This window comes from Tyto alba, unplaced genomic scaffold (assembly GCF_018691265.1).
Source record: "Tyto alba isolate M040663 unplaced genomic scaffold, T.alba_DEE_v4.0 Super-Scaffold_42, whole genome shotgun sequence".
NCBI classification, from domain to species: domain Eukaryota; kingdom Metazoa; phylum Chordata; class Aves; order Strigiformes; family Tytonidae; genus Tyto; species Tyto alba.
The window spans coordinates 33620744-33643140 of NW_024881318.1; the positions used below are offsets into that span (position 1 = coordinate 33620744).

At 39.3% G+C, this 22397-nt stretch overlaps 1 protein-coding gene across 3 annotated transcripts in view; it reads right to left on the reverse strand.

Moving 5' to 3' along the window:
• The window catches only part of RFX3 (regulatory factor X3), a 124914-nt gene that overhangs the window by 63531 nt on the left and 38986 nt on the right, over nucleotides 1-22397 (reverse strand). For all 3 annotated transcript variants that reach the window (XM_032989710.2, XM_032989694.2, XM_042804821.1), the window contains exon 2: nucleotides 1982-2106. In XM_032989710.2, coding sequence (XP_032845601.1) covers nucleotides 1982-2098 — 117 coding nt within the window. In that variant the 5' untranslated portion in view covers nucleotides 2099-2106. The remainder of the gene's footprint in view (nucleotides 1-1981; nucleotides 2107-22397) is intronic.

Genomic DNA, 22397 nt, shown 5'->3' on the forward strand with positions numbered 1-22397 from the left:
AACAAGAAAAAAACAACCTACTCCCAGGCTTCTATGTTTTGACGTGAGTATTACATGAATGAAGGACAACAGGAATAAATTCAGAAAAGATACAGACAGTTGGTGACAAAGACTAATGCATTATTTATGTGGGAAAATAAGGATCTAATTCTACCACAGAAGTTTTCAGAAAGGTAGAAACTTTGCACAAACAAAGTTTATAAGCACCAAAGGCCTGTTCATTCTTCATTTGCTTGTTACAAAAATAGAATGGAAATGTGCAGAAGATCCTACCCGTACAGTTCAGTCAATCAAATCATTAGGACTACAGTACTATAAAGTATCCTATATTCCACTAAGTGGCCAATAATCTTCAATCCTTCACACTGTTCAGTACTTCACATAGATAAAATTCAGAATATTAGACCATCATATGTATATCCTATTTGCTTAAACCATGCAACTTTGTACTACTACCAAATAATCAACTTATACCTGAAAAGCTAAAATACAGGAATAAAAAAGAACAAATCACACAAACTACATCTATTAAACATCTGTCATCATGATAGAACATTAAAATCAGACAAATTATCCAGATTGTATTTCATAAATAAAAAAAAAAAAAGTCTTGCACTTCAAAACCTCACAAAAGAGTTAACCAAACAAAATCTGCTACAAAGGGTAGCTAAGTTCAATCATCATGGAAGCTTCAATTAAAACCTAATATAGTATTAAAAGACTCTTATTCTAATCAACATTCAAGTAAAGAGTGAACAAGCTATTTAGCAGTTTGAACTCAGGAGAAAATATTTCAAACAATTCTTGATTCACTAGTGGTGAATTCTGAGTAAATACACAAAGACAAGCATTTAAATAAAATTTTGTAAGTCTAAATTCAATGCTTTCCTGAATCATTTTTTTAAAAAACAAGCTTGCATCCTGAAAGTTACATGAAGATATACAGAAACTACAGTAAGGGAACTATGAGGCATTACAAATTCAGTTTGTACCTCAGGACAAAAATGGTAGTGAAACATACGAGACTGTGGATCACATACATAAAAATGCAACACCTGGAATTTTAGAACTCAACAAATGCTGAAGAATTTAATTTAGGGAAAAGTGCTTCACTGCCATAGAAACAAATTACATTATTTAATAAACTATGTCCAGTTCTCATATTATTGATTCTGAAACTGTGAAGTCAGTCTTTGATGAAAACAAATGTCAGATGTCACCTGGAGTACCCATCACATGGACAACTAATTTCTGTGTATTCCAGGAAAGTCTTGGACAGCTGTCATGGCTTTCATATTCGGTCCTTGTTCTCTACCTCCATATATTTATTTTTTTATTTCCCCATTTTATTCTGCCACCATTCCCTTCCAAAGCCTGTGGTTGCTGCACAGGTGAGTGACAATGCACTGCATGTGCACTGTGTTGGCTGCTGCAAAAGTCTTCTTACTTCCCTGGCAAATGTGCATCGTGAATTATCTATTGTCATACCACAAATACTTTTATAACATTATGCAAAGATCTGCAGGGAGTCAAGCCTAGAGGTGTAAAAGACAGTGCTTTTCATTTTTACATTTGTATTGCACTTACTTGGACATCCAAATGAAAGGAGAAATTATATAGACAATAATATCAGAAACTTAATAATTATTCTCTATTTAAAGTAAAAAATATGAATATTCATTAACATAAATTAAATGTCTATGAGCTACTACATGAATTCCATAATAACTTACAGTTAGAATTGAGTATATGTACTGTTGGTGCTTGTCAGATGCTCTAGTTAAAGGAACAGATCCTGAAAACAGCTTGCCTTTCTCTGGTTATTTTAATTCCAGCAAAATAAAATTGATAAAAGCAGAGCAAAAGAGTTCATTTAGCAGCCTTGTACAAAATCAAGTTCTTCACTACACTGTGAATAATTATCCTTCCTGTGTTTTGTTTTGGTTTTTTTTTAATCTTCCCAAAACTAACAGACACCTACCTGTTGCTGAACTGGTACCTGCTGTACTACTTGTGTGGGCACTGCTGCCTGGCCAGCCACAGATGTCTGTAAAGTCACAGTCGAACCTGTATCCGATCCAGTCTCTGATGTCTGCATCGTGATCTCTGAATAAAATTAAGATGTAAAATTAAAAGGTTAGTGCATTCATTTTTTTTTTTTATTTTGTCACTTATGTTAGCACACTAATTTATCACTTATCTCTATGTGGATCTTAAATTTAGCTAATACCAGTCTTGGTATGAGTCAAAGGTTTTTCCCCCTACTAGCATAAACAAATGGGTTTTTATGTTACTTTTTTCTTACTTATATTCAAAATATCTTTTATTTACATGTGCAGAAACATATATAACTTCTCTGAGTTTTGTCACTTTAGGAGTAGGTCAGAAAATCAGCAGCAAAACTTCTCTCAGCTTGTAAATAACTGGTCATCATTCAAAACTGTTTTTTCTCTGAATTCCTGAATTACACTAAAAACTCTACACACTCAAATTGAAAGCCAAACTTCTAGCAGGCCACAGAATGAAGGGCTGTAATCTGGAAAGCAAACACTGAAAAGCATTTAGTAAGTCACAGTGAAAAAGCAATGCAAATAACCTCCTCCAGCAGAAAGCATTAAAGCAACCACTGTAGTTAAAATCAGAAAACACTTTTTGACACTAAAACCATATAGAAATACACAGGTGGTAGGAAAATGCCTAAGATTGTGTCCCTGATATTTAAAGGGAACAATGAAAACTTGGATAGAATACAGAAGCTGTTTAGGAATCAAGGAAAATACCTCAGAAAGAAAACTTATCAGAAGGACAATGAGGATGACATGCCTTCATAGGAAACACAGACTGGGAACTACAGGATTCCTCACTTTTGCACAGCAGAAATGACAATACAGTTAATTGGGTGACAGACAAAAAAGTAATTCAAAATCAGGAATTAGACTCTTTTTTTTTTTTTTTTTTTTCAATTAATTTTAAGCAGTGGATGATGAACTGGTGAAAATAATAACCAGATGAGGCAGGTGATCCTTCACCTGATACCTTCAAAAGTGAAGACTATATATTTCTGTGAAGAATTACATTAGCAAATACAAGTTACTAGTCTGTAAACCAAATGTTCTAGGATTTAAAAATTTTATTGCCCTTAATCTCTATTAATCTATATTAGCTACAAAATACTTTGACAACCCAAGGACGAACGTCACTGTCGTGGTTTGGCCTGGTTGGCAGCCAATCACAACGCAGCAGCTCTCTCTCCCTCCTCCGCTGCCAATGAGAAGGGACAGAGAGCCAGGCTTGGGGTTCGAGATAGGACTGGGATGGGGAAAAATTCCCCTTTATGATCATGAGCAAAAGGCAGACTCATTAGGGGAAGAAAAAAAGAACATACATTTATTACAGACACTAACAACACATAACAGAGTAGGACAGTGAGCAGCACTGTCACATCTTGAGAACACCTTCCCCCCACCCCTCCCTTCTTCCCGGGCTCAGCTCTGCTCCCGATATCTCTACCTCCTCCCCCGAGCAGCGCAGGGGGTATGGAATGGGGGGTGCAGTCAGTGCTGCCACTTCCTTTATCTTCCGTGAGGAGAGTTTCTGTAAGTTCTTCCCCCTGCTCCATCATGGTCCCCCTCTCACAGGAGACAGTCCTCCACAAACTTTTCCAACATGAATTCCTCCCATGGGCTGCAGCATTCCCCACACTGCTCCGTCATGGGTCACTAACTTTCTCCGACTGGATTCCCTCCCACGGGCTGCAGCCCTTCCCGAGCTGCTCCGGCGTGGGACACCCCCGCATGCTGAAATCCTCCCAGTGCCAAACTACAACAGCAGGGCTACCTTTTCCCACAAGATTCCGGCCTTCTTCGGGCACAGCACCTTGATCAATCATGCAAAAAACACAGGCCATAAATCAATGTCTGCTCCACCATAGATCTTCATGGGTGGCGGGGGGGGCCACCCTGCCATCTCACCACAGGATACAGGGGGGTCTCTGCTCCGGCACACCTCCCCCCTCCTTTCTTCCTCCGTTCCTCCACTGACCTTGGTGTTCACGCAGCTGCAGCAACTCCTCCTCACAAGTCCCACTGCCCTTCACCACGTCCCTTCTTAAATACGTTATCGCAGAGGCGCAGCCGATTGGCTCAATTTCCCAAACAGAAGTGGAGCTGACGTTGAGCTGGGGGAGCTTTGAGAAGCTTCTCACAGGGGGCCGCCCCGATAGCCCCCTCCCCTGCCACCAAAAAACTCCACCACTCACTCAACCCAGGACAGTCACTAAAAATTAGTAACATTATCATGCATAATAGAAGACATATATATGAAAAAATATCTACAAACACTTTGAGTGCCCTATTGAGATGACTTTTTAATTTAACTGAATAGAGCCAGATGGCTAACAGGTAAGAAACTAGGCTTTAATACTGCCCCCTCCAAATAACAACCTCCCCCCCCCCAAAAAAAAACCTACAATATTTTTTGAGACAAAAACTTAATAAAAAATGTGTCTATTTAGGGGCATACCAATATATAGTAGGAGGAATTAATTACTGTACCAAAAAGCCCCAGAGCCTCTCAGAAAATTCAATGTTCTCTTTGCTTGACAACTGAACCAGCAGCAACAGACCTTACTGTCAAGGCTGGGTTCCACAGCAGTTTAAACTGATTTAAATCTGGGTTTCTGCAGTCCTTCCTACCCTCCAACTACCTATGATTCATTCTGCATTCAAACAGTCAGCACAAAGCAGGAAACAGGTATAAAAAATTTGGGATGGGGGTGGGGATAGGGGCAGGACCTTGCCAAATGGAACCATCATTGGTTTAAACTGCATGGAATAATGCCCATGTTATCTGACAGATATAACTCCTGAAATATTCAAAAAGACTAATAAACCGTTGATCAAACCTGTTTGAGATTAATCAATAGATTCTCAGACTTATCATGTTGTCTGAGCCTTCTACTCCTTTGCAGTATGCCCAACGAAAATCAGGATACAAAACAAAAATTAAAAAGGAATATAACTTCACATATGACCATTAAAATGTAAAAAAATCCTAACAACGGACACAGATAACTACAGAATAAATATGGAGGAGTTGGAAGTCACTGTGCTGCTAGAAAGCTACAACCTATTTGCCATTATGAAAGTTAGCGGGATAAATCCTGTGACTGAAGAACAGCTAGCAATGGCTACTGGCTGTTCAGAAGAGACCAGCAAGGAAGGAGAGCTGGAGGGGTAGCCCTCTACATCAATAAATGGAGCCATTGTTAAGAGCTGTCTCTGAACAGGTCGAAAGCTTATGGGTAAGAATTAGAGGTCAAGACAATCAAAGGAACCTTGTGTTTGGTGCTTACTACAGGATGACTGATCAATGGAAGCCTACTGACAAAAGCCTTCTTACTCCAGTTACGGGAGGAATTGCACTCAGGCACTCATGCTGCTGGGGGACTTCAACAACCCCAACATCTGCAGGAAAAGTAGCACAGTGACTGTAGGCAATCCAGGAGATCCTGGAGTGCACTGAGGATAACTTCTTAAGGCAGGTAATAGACAGCCCTACCAGAGGGGATGCATTACTGGAACCTGTTGATCACCAACACAAGTGAGCAAATCGGTGACATCAAGATTGGAGGCAGCCTGGGCTGCAGTGATCACACACTGGTGGAGTTTGCAGTCCTGAGGGATATGGGTCAGGTGAAGAGTAAAAAAAAGTCAGGACCCTGAATTTTAGGAAAGCAAACTTGCAGCTGTTCAAGAACTTAGTCAATAGGACCCCCTGGGCAACTGCCCTCAGGGACAAGGGAGCAGAACAGAGCTAGTGGATCTTTAATGATGCTCTCCATAGAGGGGAAGACCTCTCGATCCCCAGGTGTAAGGAATCAGGAAAGGAAGGCAAGAGACCAGTGTGGCCAAGTCAAGACCTGCTGGTCAAACTAAAGGGCAAGAAGGAAATGCACAGGCAGTAGAAGCAGGGACAGGTATCCTGGGAATAGTATAGGGATGCTGCCCAGTTGTCTAGGGATGGCGTCAGGAAGGCCGAGGTACAGCTAGAGCTGAACTTTGCAAGGGACACAAAGAATAATAAGGGGTTCTACAGGAATGTCAGTCAGAAAAGGAAGGTCAAAGGAAGTGCACGTACTCCAATGAACACAACTGGCAAACTGCTTAACAACAGATGACAAGCATGATCTGCACAGAAAAAAAGCATGGCCAGCAGGTTGAGGGAGGTGATTCTCCTCCTCTATTCCACACTTTGGTGAGACCCCACCTGGAGTTCTGTGTTCAGTTCTGGGGCCCGCAGTACAAGAAAAGCATTGACCTGCTGGAGCAGGTCCAGAGGAGGGCCACAAAAATGATCAGAGGAATGGAACACTTCCCCTAGGAGGAAAGGCTGAGAGAGATGGGATGGTTCAAGCCTGAAGAAGAGAAAGCTCTGCAGAGACCTTATTGCAGCCTTTCAATATTTAAAGGGGGCTTATAGAAAAGATGGCGACAGAATTTTTTAGTGGGTCCTGTTGCGATTGGACAAGGGGTCACCGTTTTAAAGTAACAGAGGGTAAATTCAGACTAGATATAAGGAAGACATTTTTTATGATGAGGGTGGTAAAACACTGGAACAGGCTGCCCAGAGAGGCGGTAGATGCCCCTTCCCTGGAAACATTCAAGGCCAGGCTGTACGGGGCTGTCAGCAACCTGATCGAGTTGAAGATGTCCCTGCTCACTACAGCGGACTTGGACTAGATGAACTTTTAAGATCCCTTCCAACCCAAACCATTCTACGATTTTCTGTTTACTGTAAAATAGTAAATTTCATACCCTTTTTTGCCTACAGAAAATGATGTATAAATTACAGAATAAAGTTATTTAATGCTAAATTCAGTGCCACAGTTCCAATATCAGTCCACCCTAACAGAAAAACAGTAGTTTTTCTCTTAATGTCAATATTAAAGAGAACATTTAACTTCTAGTAATAACATCCAGAAAGAAATTTTTCTTTACTTTCCAACTTGCAATCATCTTAATGTTTCTGCAGATAAACTAAAAAGTCACTGTACATTATAAGGCATCGTTACATGCACTAGAACAAACTCATCCACAATGTAAATCTATGGAGTTTAAATAAATTGTGTCAGAGATTTAAAAAACTATTTTCTGCAACAGCAAAAAGACAACTTATGCTTTCTATCCATATGCTATACATACATATGTATAAACATATATATGAAAAGAACAACCACTGCAGTAATTATTATACCTCTTGAAGTATAATAATTACTTGAGTCACAGCACAGAAGAATGGGATACCAAGTACTTTCGGGGGCTTCTAGAATACACCAAATTACACAGACAATGGCAACATTCATAACAGAATAGTAATGAGTAGAGTACGTTAGTTTTATACTTAAACTTGAGCAGGTCCAGAGGAGGCCATGAAGATGATCAGGGGGCTGAAGCACCTCACCTATGAGGACAGGCTGAGAGTTGGGGTTGTTCAGCCTGGATAAGAGAAGGCTCCGGGGAGAACTTACAGCAGCCTTCCAGTGCTTAAAGGGGGCTACAGGAAAGGTGGGGAGGGACTCTTTATCAGGAACTGTACTGACAGGTTGAGGGGTAATGGCTTTAAACTGAAAGGGGGTAGATTCAGATTAGATCTAAGGAAGAAATTCTTTCCTGTGAGGGTGGTGAGGCACAGGCACAGGTTGCCCAGAGAAGATGTGGCTGCCCCCTCCCTGGAAGGGTTCAAGGCCAGGCTGGACGGGGCTTTGAGCAACCTGGTCTAGTGGAAGGTGTCCATGGCAGGGGGGTTGGAACTAGATGATCTTTAAGGTCCCTTCCAACCCAAACCGTTCTATGATTCTATGATACACTATAACCTTTTTCTAAAATAGAGTAATTCGTGTTTTACTCAGTCTTTGTCCAGCACAGAATCACTGCTAACAAAAAGGAACTGTAATAAGATCAACATTTTTAAAGGAAGAAATGCAATGAAACTGACTTTTAAGGGGAACCATAAACTTTAAACTACCTTTAACTTACTTGTAAATGATATTTCACTTAATGAAGTCAGAGTTTTTAATAAATAAATATTCTTTCTGTTCAGAAAGTAAAGCCAACTATTATTTAACATGGGTAATTTATTTACATTGAAATTATTTAGAAAACAATGTATTTTTGTAATTGCTATTTTGCACAGTCATTGGGCAATGTTTTATGCATAAATATTGAAAAATAAAGAGAAAAAAAAAAGTGTAGTATCAACACAGTGCTATTTGGCTAGAACAACAGTTCTGCCAATTAAGAATTTCAAATTTTTCAGAAGCATCAAAATAATCTGATGCCTCTATCTACACACTTAGGGATATATCAATGAATTAATTATGTGTACTTTTTTTCTCAGCCCATTACCTGTTTACTTGGTAAACTTCAAAATTGAAGTTAAAGAAGAGCCACTTTATCTGAGCAAGCCTGTACTCGCTCTTATATGTAACCCAGATAAAAACATTGGCAAATTGTCAGATTAGTGGAAATCAAAAGCTAAGCACTGAGTAACTTCCTAAACCACCTCTCTCTATAGGACTTCAGTTTCAGAGCACAATTAAATGGGTCAGATTAAGCCACCAATTCCAACTAATGATCATTTAAAATCCGGCAGCTCCAATGGGAAGCAAAAATGAATAGTTAAAAAGAAATAAAAGACATTATTTTATACCAGCCCTTAGCTTTACTTGACTATATGTTGTTTTCATGGTTACAGTGTACAAACATGTCAATCACTGCAAAGGAGGAGGAATGCTACTACAGTCAAATCAGTTTTGACTGGTGAGAGACTGTTCCATACCGCCCTGTATCTGTTAATTGCTATGTGACATCTCAGGCAGTACTTGATCATTACAGCTGCAATTCAAGATGCTCAAGAAACCAGAGCCAGGTACTGTCATCTAAGTGAGGAACATAATGTGTTCATTTCCTGGAATCAGCTGTCATGGATTGTGCCTGGCTGACATTAGAGTTAACCTCTTAGGAAAAGGGAGCAGCTTCATTATAAGAACAGAGAATACTTTGATTGTAAACCAGTTGTCAGTTACCACAGAGAAGCTGAGACTCCAGCAGACTGCAAGTGCCAGTGACAGCCAAGTCTGCTGTGAGGTGCTGAGGGATGATGAACAATGAGTCAGGAATTGGGTATTCTCTGCCCAGTCCTGAAACTGATAAAGTCCAGAGTCATATCAGGACACATAAGAGAGAATCCACAGTTAGGTGGGAGAGAACCCCCAGACAGAACTGGAGAGATGTCAGAGGACCTCATGGCCCAGCCTAGGACTACCCACCATACAGCTGGCACTGATACACCAGCCTACTGAATTTCAGACCATGTTGTGACACCCATAGGACAGGGAAGCTGTGTAATTTGTAAACTGCATTTATATTTTTGCTTGAAGTGTTTTGGTGACTGAGTCCGTTTGTGTTGGGTTTGTGTGTATGGTGGGGTTTTTGGTATCAGAGAAGGGGGCTACAGCAGTGGCCCCCTGTGAGAAGCTTCTTGAAGGTCCCCCAGCTCCAAGTCAGACCCACCTCTGCACCAAGGCCAAGCCAATAAGCAGCGGTGGCTGCACCTCTGTGAGAATGTATTTACGAAAGGGATCCTGGGAGGAGGAGTGGGACTTGTGAGGAAGATACCGATGCAAAAACCAAAGTCAATGGAATAAAGGAGAAGGATGGAGCAGGGGAGGTATACCCAAGCAGACTCCACTGCAGCCCATGGTGAGAGGGCAGGCTGTCTCTCTGCAGCCCGTGAAGGTCCATGGTGGAGCAGATGCCCCCCTATAGCCCAGGGAGGAGTCCCCACTGTTGTAGTTCAGCAGTGGGAGGACTACACTGCACAGGAGGGACCTATGCTGGAACAGCTCGAGAAGAGCTGCAGCCTGTGGGAGGGACTCATGTTGTAGAAAGTTCATGGAGGACTGTCTCCCATGAGAGGGACCCCACACTGGAGCAAGGCCAGAGTGCAAGGTGTCTTCCCCTGAGTAGGAAGGAGCCGCAGGACCAACCACAACCCTGCCCCCCTGCACCACTGGCAGGGAGGAGGTAGAGAAATCAGGAGGGGCGGGGGAAGGTGTTTTTAAGATGTGGTAATGCTTCTTGCTGTCCTACGCTAATTGTTAAGTGGTGGTGGTGATGGTGTTTGAATTGAATTGATGGGGTTTTTCTCTTCCCCAATTGAGTCTGTCTTTTGCCAGGGACAATAATGGATGAGTCATCCCACCCTGTCCTTATGTAGATTCCAGAGCCTTTTGCTTTACTTTCCTCCTTCCCATTCCTGAGGGGGAAGGGGTAAGCAAGGAGCTACATGGTGCTCAGTTGACCTCTGGGCTTTAAACCACAACAAAACTTTATCTCCACACTGTCCACCCGGTGACAGCCCTATATTTAAGCACAGAATCTGATCTTCTCCCTCAGAGCTGTAATACACTTATTTAAATAATCTGATATACTGGTTAACCAGTTGCTCTATAGACTGATTTATCAGTATGTAAACTAGGATGGATAAAGCATGGTTGTGGAATACAAACTTTGCCATCAGTTTTGCCTAAGCAGAAAGAAACTTAATAATTTAATATCAACTTATTCAAAAGGGTTTAGGTTGCTTCGATTATACTGCTCTAAATCTCAATCCTAAATGCAATTCTTTACTATAGATCACACTACAGCATAGATTTTTTTCTTGTAGATGCCACACAATATGTTTGACAGTCAACCATGATCATCTTCCTATTAGCTGAAGTTTTTCTAGCACCACATTAGTGAGGCAGTTAGTGTAATTCTTTTATATTACATCAATACTGAGCATAAACATGAATACATTTTTATAACCTAAATGAAGTTTCTTAATTTTGCACTGATACTGCATATACGTAAACGAACTGCATTATTACAGCAGAAAAGATGTCATCTTTGCCTAGGGGGTCTGTCAGGTGTATCAGGTGCAGCAACAGATTTGACATAGATCCTTTTTATTCTGACTAATTAGGCAGTTGGACACACCCATCTGTTAATGGTTTTGCTCTGTATAGACAGTGCTTGTTGCATCATGTGAAGGTAAGCTGAACGAGCCACATTCTGAAAGATAGTCAATTAACCCCTCCAAGTGGGGAAAAAGATCTTGCGCAAGCCCAGCTGCTGAATGTGACCAGATTAGTATTTCTTCAGTCTAATGGGCAGGTATTAGACAAAGCTACTATGCTGAAAATTACCCCCTTTCCTGTATATTCTGTGCATTTTCATGTTGTCTGTTAAGTTCCTTAAAGATTTTTTAATATATTCAAATTCTCAGTTGGAATCTTTCAGTTTTCTAGGCTTGAAATATCAAGACTGAATTGTTTAAGAGTCTAACTTGATCAATTACTTATCAAAAGATAAGTAATATGTTAAAAGATAACATAAGTAATATGTTAAAAGATAAGTGATAAATTAAAATATGCCAGATTAATGACTACTGTTTATTTTGTTCCTGGACTACTTCACTCTGAACTAATTTACTTTTTTCAGAGTTTGCAAAGTTTTGTTCAGCCACATATGCTTATTGTCTAGATCAAATAATGTATCAGGCTTTAATTCAATGCAGAAAATTAAGGCCTGCAATTTACTTTAAGTGCAGCAGGAAATTTTTTTTTCTCCACTAGAAGTCTAAATAAAACATCACAGAAGGTAATTACATTCAGCAATGGCAGGCTTTTAATGGTCAAAATAAAAGGCTAATCTTAAGATCATATCTATTTATAATGATGGATCACCAATATACTCATTAAGAATTTCTGGCAACATAATGTGTTTCACAATAAAGGGAAACTTCTCAGAACATCAAGATTCAACATGTAATACAGAATGCCTGGTTCCTGAACAACAGTATAAATGGAAACAATAATACATTAGAGTTTGAGAAGCATTCCTTTTCAGTTTTTCTGTAAACAAAAATTTTATTAATAATTGCCTTCAAAAAAGTGATGTTATGAATTCAAAGGAAACACTTAGATGTGTTAGTAGTAAAGCTGAAAGCAGTTTATACATGTGATTCACAGGAAAGAAAAGAATACCATAAATAAGTTTTAGATACTAATGTATTTTCATGTTAGAATACCAGTTTCTTACTAAACACTATTTGATTGTTTGTCCTGACCCAAAGTTCTTAGAGATACCAAAGTAGGCAGCTCGACTCTGTTAAGGACTAGTTGCTAAATATTTCAATTAGAAACATGAATCTCATTACTCTTTTTTCAGCTTTCCATTGATTTATGGGAAGAATAATAGTTAACTGAACAGCACAGAATGAAGCATATAAGATGATTCTCTGGATTCACATATAATTTCCAGTAGCAAAACCCTACAACAGCAGAATAACAGAAGGGGGAAGTACAGAGAGATACATGCTGGAAAGGACCAATGCAAGTGATAACTCTTGGTAACTCCTTCAGAGGAAATCCATAAGATCAAAATGTAATGTCTTGACAATCAGATCAAGAACCCAAGAACAGTACTAGTCAATGATTGTCATAATGAAACTCTGTATCATGGATGCTTACACTGAAGGATTACTTCATGACTCTCTCACTTTGATCTACCTACTAATTTTACCTGCAAAAACTTAAGAATTCTATCTACTCTTGGTGGACAATGTATCAGTATTATACATCAACCCTACACAGCAATACATACCAGCAACAAGACTACATTCACAAACAGCAGGATAAAACAAAACTTCTGAAGAGTTTTTGTTGTGACATGACTAGCAAGTACAACTGCTACAAGAAACAAAGCTAGCAAATCATTAAACAATTATATTAATACTATTCCAAGGCGTTAGTTTGTCCACTGGAGATTCTGTGAGTGGAAAAGCCCAGGTGATGTTCTCCTCCATCCCGGGTGAAAGGGCGTGAGGAGGTGGGCACGGATACTCCTTGTCAACAATTAGTTGTGGAACTGGTGCTGGGAGCAGGGCTTTGGTTTCTATGACTGTAGGACCCTCTTTGAATATGCCTGCTTAGGAGATATGGGATCCACCTCATTAGAGTGGGGCAGAGGCACATTTGTTAGCAGCATGGCTGACTCAGTAAGAAGAGACTTAAATGAGGAATGATGTGGGGAGGGAAATTGTTATCAGCAGCCCTGTGAAGGAGTGGTGGACAGGATTGACAAGCAAAGTGCCTGGGGTGATGTGAAGGAAAGGCAACACATAATCAACAAAACAGGCTTAAGCAGGGTCACCTCAAGCACTTGCATGTGAGCAAGGAAGAGACTACAATGCATCTTTATGAGGAAACCATCCAGACTCTCTCTGGGAAATCAGTATGCAGAAGTGCCTCTCAGAAGTGCTTATACACCAAAGGGTATACAAAGAACTTACACACAGCATGGTGAACAAACATGAGGCATTAGAGACCTGTGTGCATTTGCTGGACTATAATCTTGTTGGGATCACAGAAATGTGGTGGGATGGTTCACATGACTAGAGTGCAGCAATGGAGGAGTACAAGCTATCTGACTTTACAATCTGTTTCTTCCAGAAATTGATATGTCTCTAGGAAACAGTCTTTACTAGGATGAAGTTCATGGGAACTTCCTTACTGGGATAAGTATTTTGTTGTGTTTAATCAGAAACAAGTTTTGACAAAAGAATTAAGTAAATTACAGAACATTTCTGTAAGTTTAGTGTGCTTTCTTAGTTCATGTTTACACTGCTAATTTGAGTATAATATGGCTTTTAAGTCACAGTTAGTCAAGTGTTATCTATTTAAAACAGTATTCGGGTACTTTTCCCATACTGAGGCACCTGTCTTGTTAGTATATTAACATAACTTTCATAGTCTCATATAAGCATGTTCACAATGTCCCCCCCCAAAAATCTATGCAGAATGACAGTTACCGTATCAAATGGAATTTCTAGCTTGAGCCAAGATCTTACTCTGCTACACCACTGATGTTAGCAGAATTAATTATAAAGCCTAGCATGTATAATGCTACTTCTTCATACCTTTCAAAATACTTGACAACAAAATGTAGTTTTATGAAATTTCATCCTTGTTTTGCCTGTTGGTCCAGGGCAGGGTGGGAACAGGACATAATGTAATACTTCAAGTACTGACGATCGCTACTGAAGGCACTTTGCCCAGCAGTCAGTGCTTTCTGAGGAAAAATATGACAGCAGAAGCAGCACCTGTACAAAACAGTTTCTGTCAATCTGCATCAATTATACAATTGTGAAAGCAGATTTAGATTTTGCTTCAGAAGTGAGTTCTGGTTTGTTGTTTGGGTTTTTTTCCCCCTAATACGATATTGTGCTGCAGTCCTTTCATCAAAAGAATGTGAACCTGATACTAATGAAACAAAGGGAGAAAAAGTGGTGTGAAAATGAAGATGGTGTTTGTTTTCATCTCCCAATAGATCAAAACATAAAATGAAAAAGCCAAAACATTATAGCTGGAGACATCTACTTTATTAACAGAATGAGCAATATTTATGTCAAATGGTTTCTGTTCTATGTGTGTTACTTCTGTGTACTTTCTGTTTGTGGTTTCCTGTATTACTTCCACTGAATCAGAGTATGGCCCCAGAAGTTGGAAGGGACTTGCTCAAGCTGAGCTACCTCCCGCCTTCCACCCAGGACCATGTTTAGATGGCTTCTGAATATAGCCAAGAACTGGGGCTCCACAACCATTCTGGACAACCTGTGTTCGTCCACAGTTACCCTCATGGTAAAAGTGGTTTTGCTCATGTTCAGAGAGAACCTCCTGTGTTTCAGTTTCAGCTTGTTGCCTCTTGTCCTGTCACTGGGCAGCACTGAAGAGTCAGCTCAGCTTTAGCCCAAAATAACCTGCTGATATATTATGACAGTTATTAAATAAACTGCCATTATTATTATTGATTACTTAATATTGTGGTTACCCCTAAAGGCCACCTAACACTTCATGCTTAAAAGTTATGAAATTAGTAATACGCTATGACATCTTTCCAATGTTTCACTTAGCCACTTCTTCACCAGGTGCAAAGATAACAAAACACTTCATTCCTGAATTATTATCCCAATAACTCTTCTTGTTAACTTTCTTCCTTTACCCGTCACCTCAGCAGCAGTAAAAAGAACCAGATGATGGTACAGATGACAAACCAAGGTTCATATGACAATCCTATGAGTAGGGATGCGGGAAGTCAAAATAAAGAAATCAGAATGGTACAAGTAGAGAGAGAAACATAGATTCCACCCACTAACAACCTCCCCACACCAAATTCAGGCTCCCATCAATATCATTTGCTAAACTAGAATTTATAATCACTGGATAGTAAAGAGAGCTTAGAAGGATAAAAACTGATGAAAGCCCTTAAAGGCCTCTAAACACAGCTATTTAGAGCTTGAAAGACTAACAGTGGTCCAATACTAAAATATTTCCTTTAAATTTAGGAACATCTACAGAATGAAAAGCTAAACAGCTAAAAGTAAAAAACATCATGTTCCTGCTATGCTACACCAAATTAGAGGACAGTTCTAAGATGAAATTCTGCATCTGAGGGAAAAAGGAAGAAAGACACCTTCCCCTTTTTTCTGAACTACATAAAGATTACTTCAATGTTTGTCCATCATAAAATGATCAGATTCCAAATGAATAAAGCTTTAGGTTGTTTTAATTAGGTATGTATAAATCTCAACACTTCTTAATTTTTGGAGAAGTTGAAGCAGTTCAAAACATTGGAATTAGTATTACATACTCACATAGTTCCCATGATTTTCATGCATATAGCATTGATATATTATAATCCTAACCTATATAACATTTAATGGCAGTATCTAGTGTATGTACTACAGTAACTGGATAACTATGTGATGGCAACCTATGTATGCAATATCTTCAAAGTAAGTGAAGTTCTATATTCCATTTTTGTCATCTTCGATGGAAGAATTCCATTACACTACAATGAAAATTTTACATTCTCTAAAAAATTAGTGTTTCAGTAGGTAGTAGCAACCAACCAATCTAAGTCTATGCTAGAAATTTTACTAGTATGTCAATGTCAAATAGGAGTGTTTGAAGAAAAAGTATCACATCTTCTGACAGTATTATCCCAGCTTTTGGACACTTATTCTCCACTGCTCCTATTTCTACTACATGATACTCTATTCCTGACTTACCAAGATGTGGAATACTGCTCTGAGATTTAAGAATCTTAGTTAAAAACACTGTTGACACACTGGAAGCTATTTGGAGAAGAATGTTCTAAATATATCAGGGCTAGGGTCTGGAAAACATCTAACATAGAATTATTATGCAAAATCCATTCAATTACTGAATACAAGTTACAGTTGTCTTTTATCCATGGAATATCAAGGAGGGAGATTCCAACAAGAATGCATTAACACTGACATCAGTAAATAAAAATATTGGCTTAAAACAAACAAGCAAGCTAAAGCAAATCCCTTCCCCTTTGAACTGGGAGACATGCAAATAGGCTTACAACTGGGATATCTGTAGGCTTACTGCAGGGATAACTATCTGTAGCTTGCTTAAATAATGAATAGACTGGTTAAAATCCCACCAGTTTCTCACATTCTTATCTTCCTCAATCTGCAATGTTATTTTGCAAGAGAAGGATGTATATTGTGCGGGTCAGTAGATGAGTTACTCATTACTGTACCCTGCTAAGGATTGAGGAAGTAGATATATCTTTCACTGGAGCTTTCCTTCCCTGTAGTGTGAAGGCCTATTCGTGAAACATATTCTTTTATTCTTGCTCCCAGATGTAGCACTGCTTGCTTTAAAACAGAAAGGTGAAAAACTCTTTTCTGCCTTACACCCAGACACCTAAAAAGAATGAATTAAATTTGGACTTCAGTATTTGATTATATTTGCTTGCTTAGCATGGTCTGCAACTATTGGAAGCAAACAGAGACTGAAAAGCAGTCTGCAGATAGGTAATACCCCTCTGATGAGACCAGAATAGACCAACACCTACATGGCTGCCTTTGGACCAGCTTAGTCTTGGCCCACAGAGAAGTGTTCAAATGTCAGTGGCACCCAGTGGAGCCTCAGGAAAGAACAAAAATGCTTAGTTTCATTCCAACTTTCCATGTCAAGTTGCTCACAAGCCTGGTCATCTTGACCTCAGAGACTAAGAACTGTCAAAGATTATGGCCAGAGACAAAAATTACAGATTTATGGAACTGTAGATCTATGGCTTAACTAATGTGTTTGATTAATACTTGATTCCTAGCTTTTACCAGACTACTCAGCCAGCAGTTAAGCATAAATAAATGCTTGCCTGAAATACAGAGATTTGGCTGGTATCTCTCAGAATATTCCCATTACAGAAGTCCCCAATCACTCAGCAACAATAGCTGCAGCAATTCACACCGCAGCTGCACTTGGATGTCTGCTTGGTATGGTGTCAACTCACTGCAAAATGGAGAGGAAAGTATTAGGAATACAAGATAATTCTGAAACTACAATGCAACTAAAACAGACTTAAGATGTCAACAGGCAGGGAATGTGAAAGGGGACAAGAACACATAGTTGTGTCCAGAGACAACATCATACTCATCTACATCTTCTGTCATTCTCCATCTGGCAGCTGTCTAGCCAAAGAAACCTTACTTACCCTTATACCTTCCTTCTAACACACCATTATATCCCAACTTACCCTTACTGTTGCTTATGTTTCTGTTGAAACAGCATATAAAAAACAGAAGAGGTGGCTAAAGTTATGTAATACTTAAAATTTAAAAATATTCCAAAGGCTAGAAGTGCATTCTACTCAGAAGCACTGACTAAAAAGAGTAAAAAGTACCAGAAACAAGGTAGAAACTATCTTGGATGAGGTACAGAATGACCCAAAGTTTTGTGAATTCAAATCACTTCAGTGCAAAGCTCCATTACTGATCACATTCAGACATGAATTATCTGGAATGCTTTGGGCAGGAGATGTGAACTCCTCCTTGGCACCAGACTAATTGACTCAGCTTTGGCTTCAGTCAGCTCTGAACACTGTCACAACTTGCTCATCTTTGTCTGCACTGTATCATGTAGGTATATCCTTCGAATTATCATAACTGAAAAACATTTTTTGAACTATTTAAAGGAAACTAAAATTTTCTAGTGTACAGAGCTGATCAAGTAATTCATATGAAGGTCCGGAATTTGAAAGTATGAAACTTAAAATGGAATAATTTTTAAAAATTAGTATTTTGAATAACTTCAAGTCCTAAACCAACCACAAATTGGTGGCTTAGCACTTCTCACTTTTCAGGAGGGCTTGTATGTTTTTAATCCATAATCTGATATACTTTATGTATCAATGGACAGCATCCCTCTCTCTTAAGACTATTTAAAATTGTCCCTGTGTTGACAGCATTTTCTATAGTACAACTTTTGTCCCTGGCTTGAGTGCATTTATTATAGTAGAAGATTTCTGTCTCAAGATACTTTGAAAGCTTTATTTCATATTGCAAAGAGAACTTGTAAGGACTAAACTGCTTAATGGATTGGCAGTGGAAATCTATTTACTTCTGTGAAATTTAAAAGGTACAAATCTCAGCACATTATGTGCTGCCTGTTCTAATGAAAATAATATAAAAAAGATTCTCATATGCATTATTTGTGCTGGTAGTTGTAACTATGTATGACTTTAACTTGCTTCACTGAAAATACATAAAAACTGAGGTCTTTCCGATGTCCCTAAACAACTTCACTGTAACATGTATTAAGTGTTGACATGTTAAAAATGACTAAGTATTTAGACACAACTGGCACTCTGTAAAGAATATGGGTTAGAAGACAGATATATCCTTACAGCAAGGATGATCAACAGCAGCCTTGACTGAAGGGTATAGCCAGCAAGTGCCTCAGTTCCACAGTTGAGACCACATCTGGAATGCTCTGTTCAGTTTTGGAGTCCCCAGTTAAGAAAAAAAAATAAAAAATATGCAAGTAGCCTAGCTAAGGGTCACCAAGGTAGTCAGGGATCAAGAATATTTGATGTGGGAGGAAAGGTTGGCCAAACTGGATTTGTTCAGCCAGCCTTGAGAAAAGAAGTTGACATACATACAATTTCCTCAAGAAAAGATGCACAGGTAAAGTGCCTCCTAAGTTTTAGGACTTACCTTTATAACTCCAAAAGAGTGTAGTGAAATATTTTTAGTGGTAATTAAGGTTATTTTCTGGTTACCAGAGTTTCGCTGAGATAGACTCCCCACATATTCAGCCTTAAAAGGTAACAATTTCCAGATGACATGTTTTCTAAATGCTAAAGATGATGCTTATGATGTAGCACAGAGACTCTAATTCTCAAACAAATCAGTAATCCAGTAGTTTTGCTAAAGTAATCTACAACTTGATTGAAAGCAAAGTGTCTAGATTTCTTAACCCAACCTAAAAAATACTAACAACATTCTTTCCATAACTCATTTACCCTGCATCTCATGGAGATCCACAGCAGAGCAGATATCCAACTGCAGCCCATGATTGAAACAAGGGAGGTTCTTGCTGGACATCAAGAAACATTTTTTTTACCATGAGAGTAAAAAAGCACTGGCACAGCTTGTGGCATCTCCATCCTTATAGATCTTATATAGCTAACTGGACGTGTTCCTGGGCAACTGACTCTAGGTGGCCCTGTTTGAACAAAGGGGTTGGAAATGATGACCTCCAGAGGTCCCTTCCCACCTCTGGGGCTTTCCCACCATAGACAAAGGGCAAGTACTTCTCCTCTGACAGCCCTCAGAGGAGCCAAGTCAGGGTGCTCCAGTGGTACTAAGGAGGTCACTAGAGCCCCCTGTCTGCATTGCTCTGCTGCCCATTGCTGGGCCCTTGTGCTCAGGAGCACCACTCTTTCATCACAGGATCTGATGAGCCTGAGGTTTATCCCTGCCCAAAAGGTCACCAAAACACGGCCAACACCCTGTAAAGCAGGGGCTTTCACCCTTTGGGGTGTTTACCATCCTTGCTAGGCAGCAGTTGGGGTGCAGCCTCAGAGACTCCTGTGATGCCACCAGGAGGTATTTGTGATGGCCCCAACCTCACCACTGTTCAGAAGCTGCAGGAGGTAGTGCAACCTCCAGTGGGACTGCAGACCTCCACTGGGCATGCTGCCTTTGTGCAAAGCCTTGGCTGGCAGGGGTGCTGCGGGTCCTGCACTGCAGCTGTCCCAGGGATGTGGTCTTGAGGAAGGTGTAGGCACCCTTGGCACCACTGAAGGCTCCCAGCCAATTCCTCCACCTTCCCTGACCCCTCCTGAAGGTACCCTGTGCTAGCTCGAGTCAGCTGGCTGTTTGGGGGGAGAGTGGAGGGGGAAGGGGGTCCTGGACTGGGGAGCAATGTGCTTGGGGAAGCCGAGGGGAACCTCAAAGCTTAGATCCCATCTGAATCTGTGATTCACTCCAACATGATGTAGTTAGAGCTTCAAATTAAGAAATAAGGAAAGATGGTTGAGAAAGATTTATGTAATTCCACTCATGATTTTTAAGTAAATGAGAAAATTATCTAATAAATTAACAAAATGATAAAAATCAAAGGGAAAAATACTACTACTGATGAGACTATAAGCAAGGGAAGTGAAAGTTAATGAAAGCATTGCATCTAATCTGATTGGGAAATGGATTTGGATAATTACAATTTTATATATTAAAAGAAAAAAAAAAAATTCTAAGATTTAGGACCCACCCCTCCTTTCCTGCTCAAAAAGGAAACAGAGTTACTTTGCTGAAACATCTGAAACTTGGTACCACCATGTCATCAGAAACACAGTAGCACAGCCATCATTACAGGCAAAAAAAGTGCTAAAGTATGAGATTTTCAGAAAGAGAGCAATGAAGATTGTAAAGCTGTTTCAACAATTGTGTTGCATAAATTAAAAAAAAAAAAAAAAAAAAAAGTGTTTGGATCAAAAGCATGACAGGTTAAGAACTGGCATGAATAAACAAATCTGTGGCATTTAAGAGAGACAAATATTACCAGAGAAGTTTATGGTAAGAGGAGACTAATTTCCAAGCTGTAGATCAAACTTTTGTTACAAATTACAGGCAAGGTTCAGATATTCATGGATATCATGTGTGCTATGTTTCTTTACTAACTAGTCCTAAATCTGCTTTAAGCATCTCTCACTACAATCACTAACGGTTGTGCAGTATACTGTTTTATGCCACTGAAAGCTAAAGGGATTTAATTATCAGAATCAGCCTAATGCATGTTGTATTAATTTGACAGAGATGCCGGTCATGTAATCCTTACAAACCAGTCACTGAACAACGGTATACACACCTTCAAGTCTCTCCTGTGAGTGACAGGCATTTTGTATAAGCATACAGGTAGGAGAGAGAATCCTGCACCACTAATGATCTCACAACTAGAAAGTGTGCATCTTCAAGTCTGAAAAGTTCTGAAAGATGTATTGGTGGCAAACATAATTCAGGAAAATAGCTCTGAATGGATTTTAACAACAAGAGAGGGTTATCATCGGTGGCATAAAAGTCCAGCTGGAGGCCAGTTATTAGTTGAGTACCTGCAAGGATTGCTACTGGTTACTGAACTGCTTAACATCTTCATTAATGATTTAGACAGTGGAAGAGAGCACACCTCAAACAGCTTGTATGTGATACAAAACTGCAAGGACTGGTTTATAGATAGTGGTTGACAGTGACTTAAAGCCATGATACAATCCAGCTGCTTTTGAATGACTTTAAATTTTCATTCTTGCATTGACAAACAATGGTAAGGGTCAATCTTCATGAAATAAATGGTTAAGTTTTAAATAAAACATGGATACTCAAGTTCTAAAACATTTTTTGGAGACAGATATATGCTAAACAATTTTAGTCCTCAATTTAGCCTCATTTCTTCTCTGTTGATTAGGATATTGTCAGTTTTATACCAATATATTATTTTCCTCAAACGGAAGCTGTTCAATATGATTGCAAAAAAACCCCATGGGATAAGTACTGAAGAAAGAAAAGATGGTGAGCCAAGACCCATATCTCTCAAAGTCTAGTTATTTCCTTCTAAATTCACCAACATATGCAAGATGACATAGTTTCATGTTGTGATTTAGCAAGTATATTGACAAACTTTAAAAAAAACTACCCACACTTTCGGGAAAAAAAATGAATTAAACTAATACTTTCAAAACTCTGATTTGGGATTAACTAAGAGGAATTAAGATTCCTAAATACCTTTGGGTACATAGGCCTAAGCAATTTGTTCTGCACAACACAGAGAATCAGCAACACAGGGAACAAACTGCAAGTTTCTAGACTAACACCCTTATTTCTAGGCCTTCTTTCATCTTCAATGAGACATGACACATACTGGAGCTAAGCTTACAATTTACGAAAATACATTGATTTAATTTATAGCTATCTCTCAC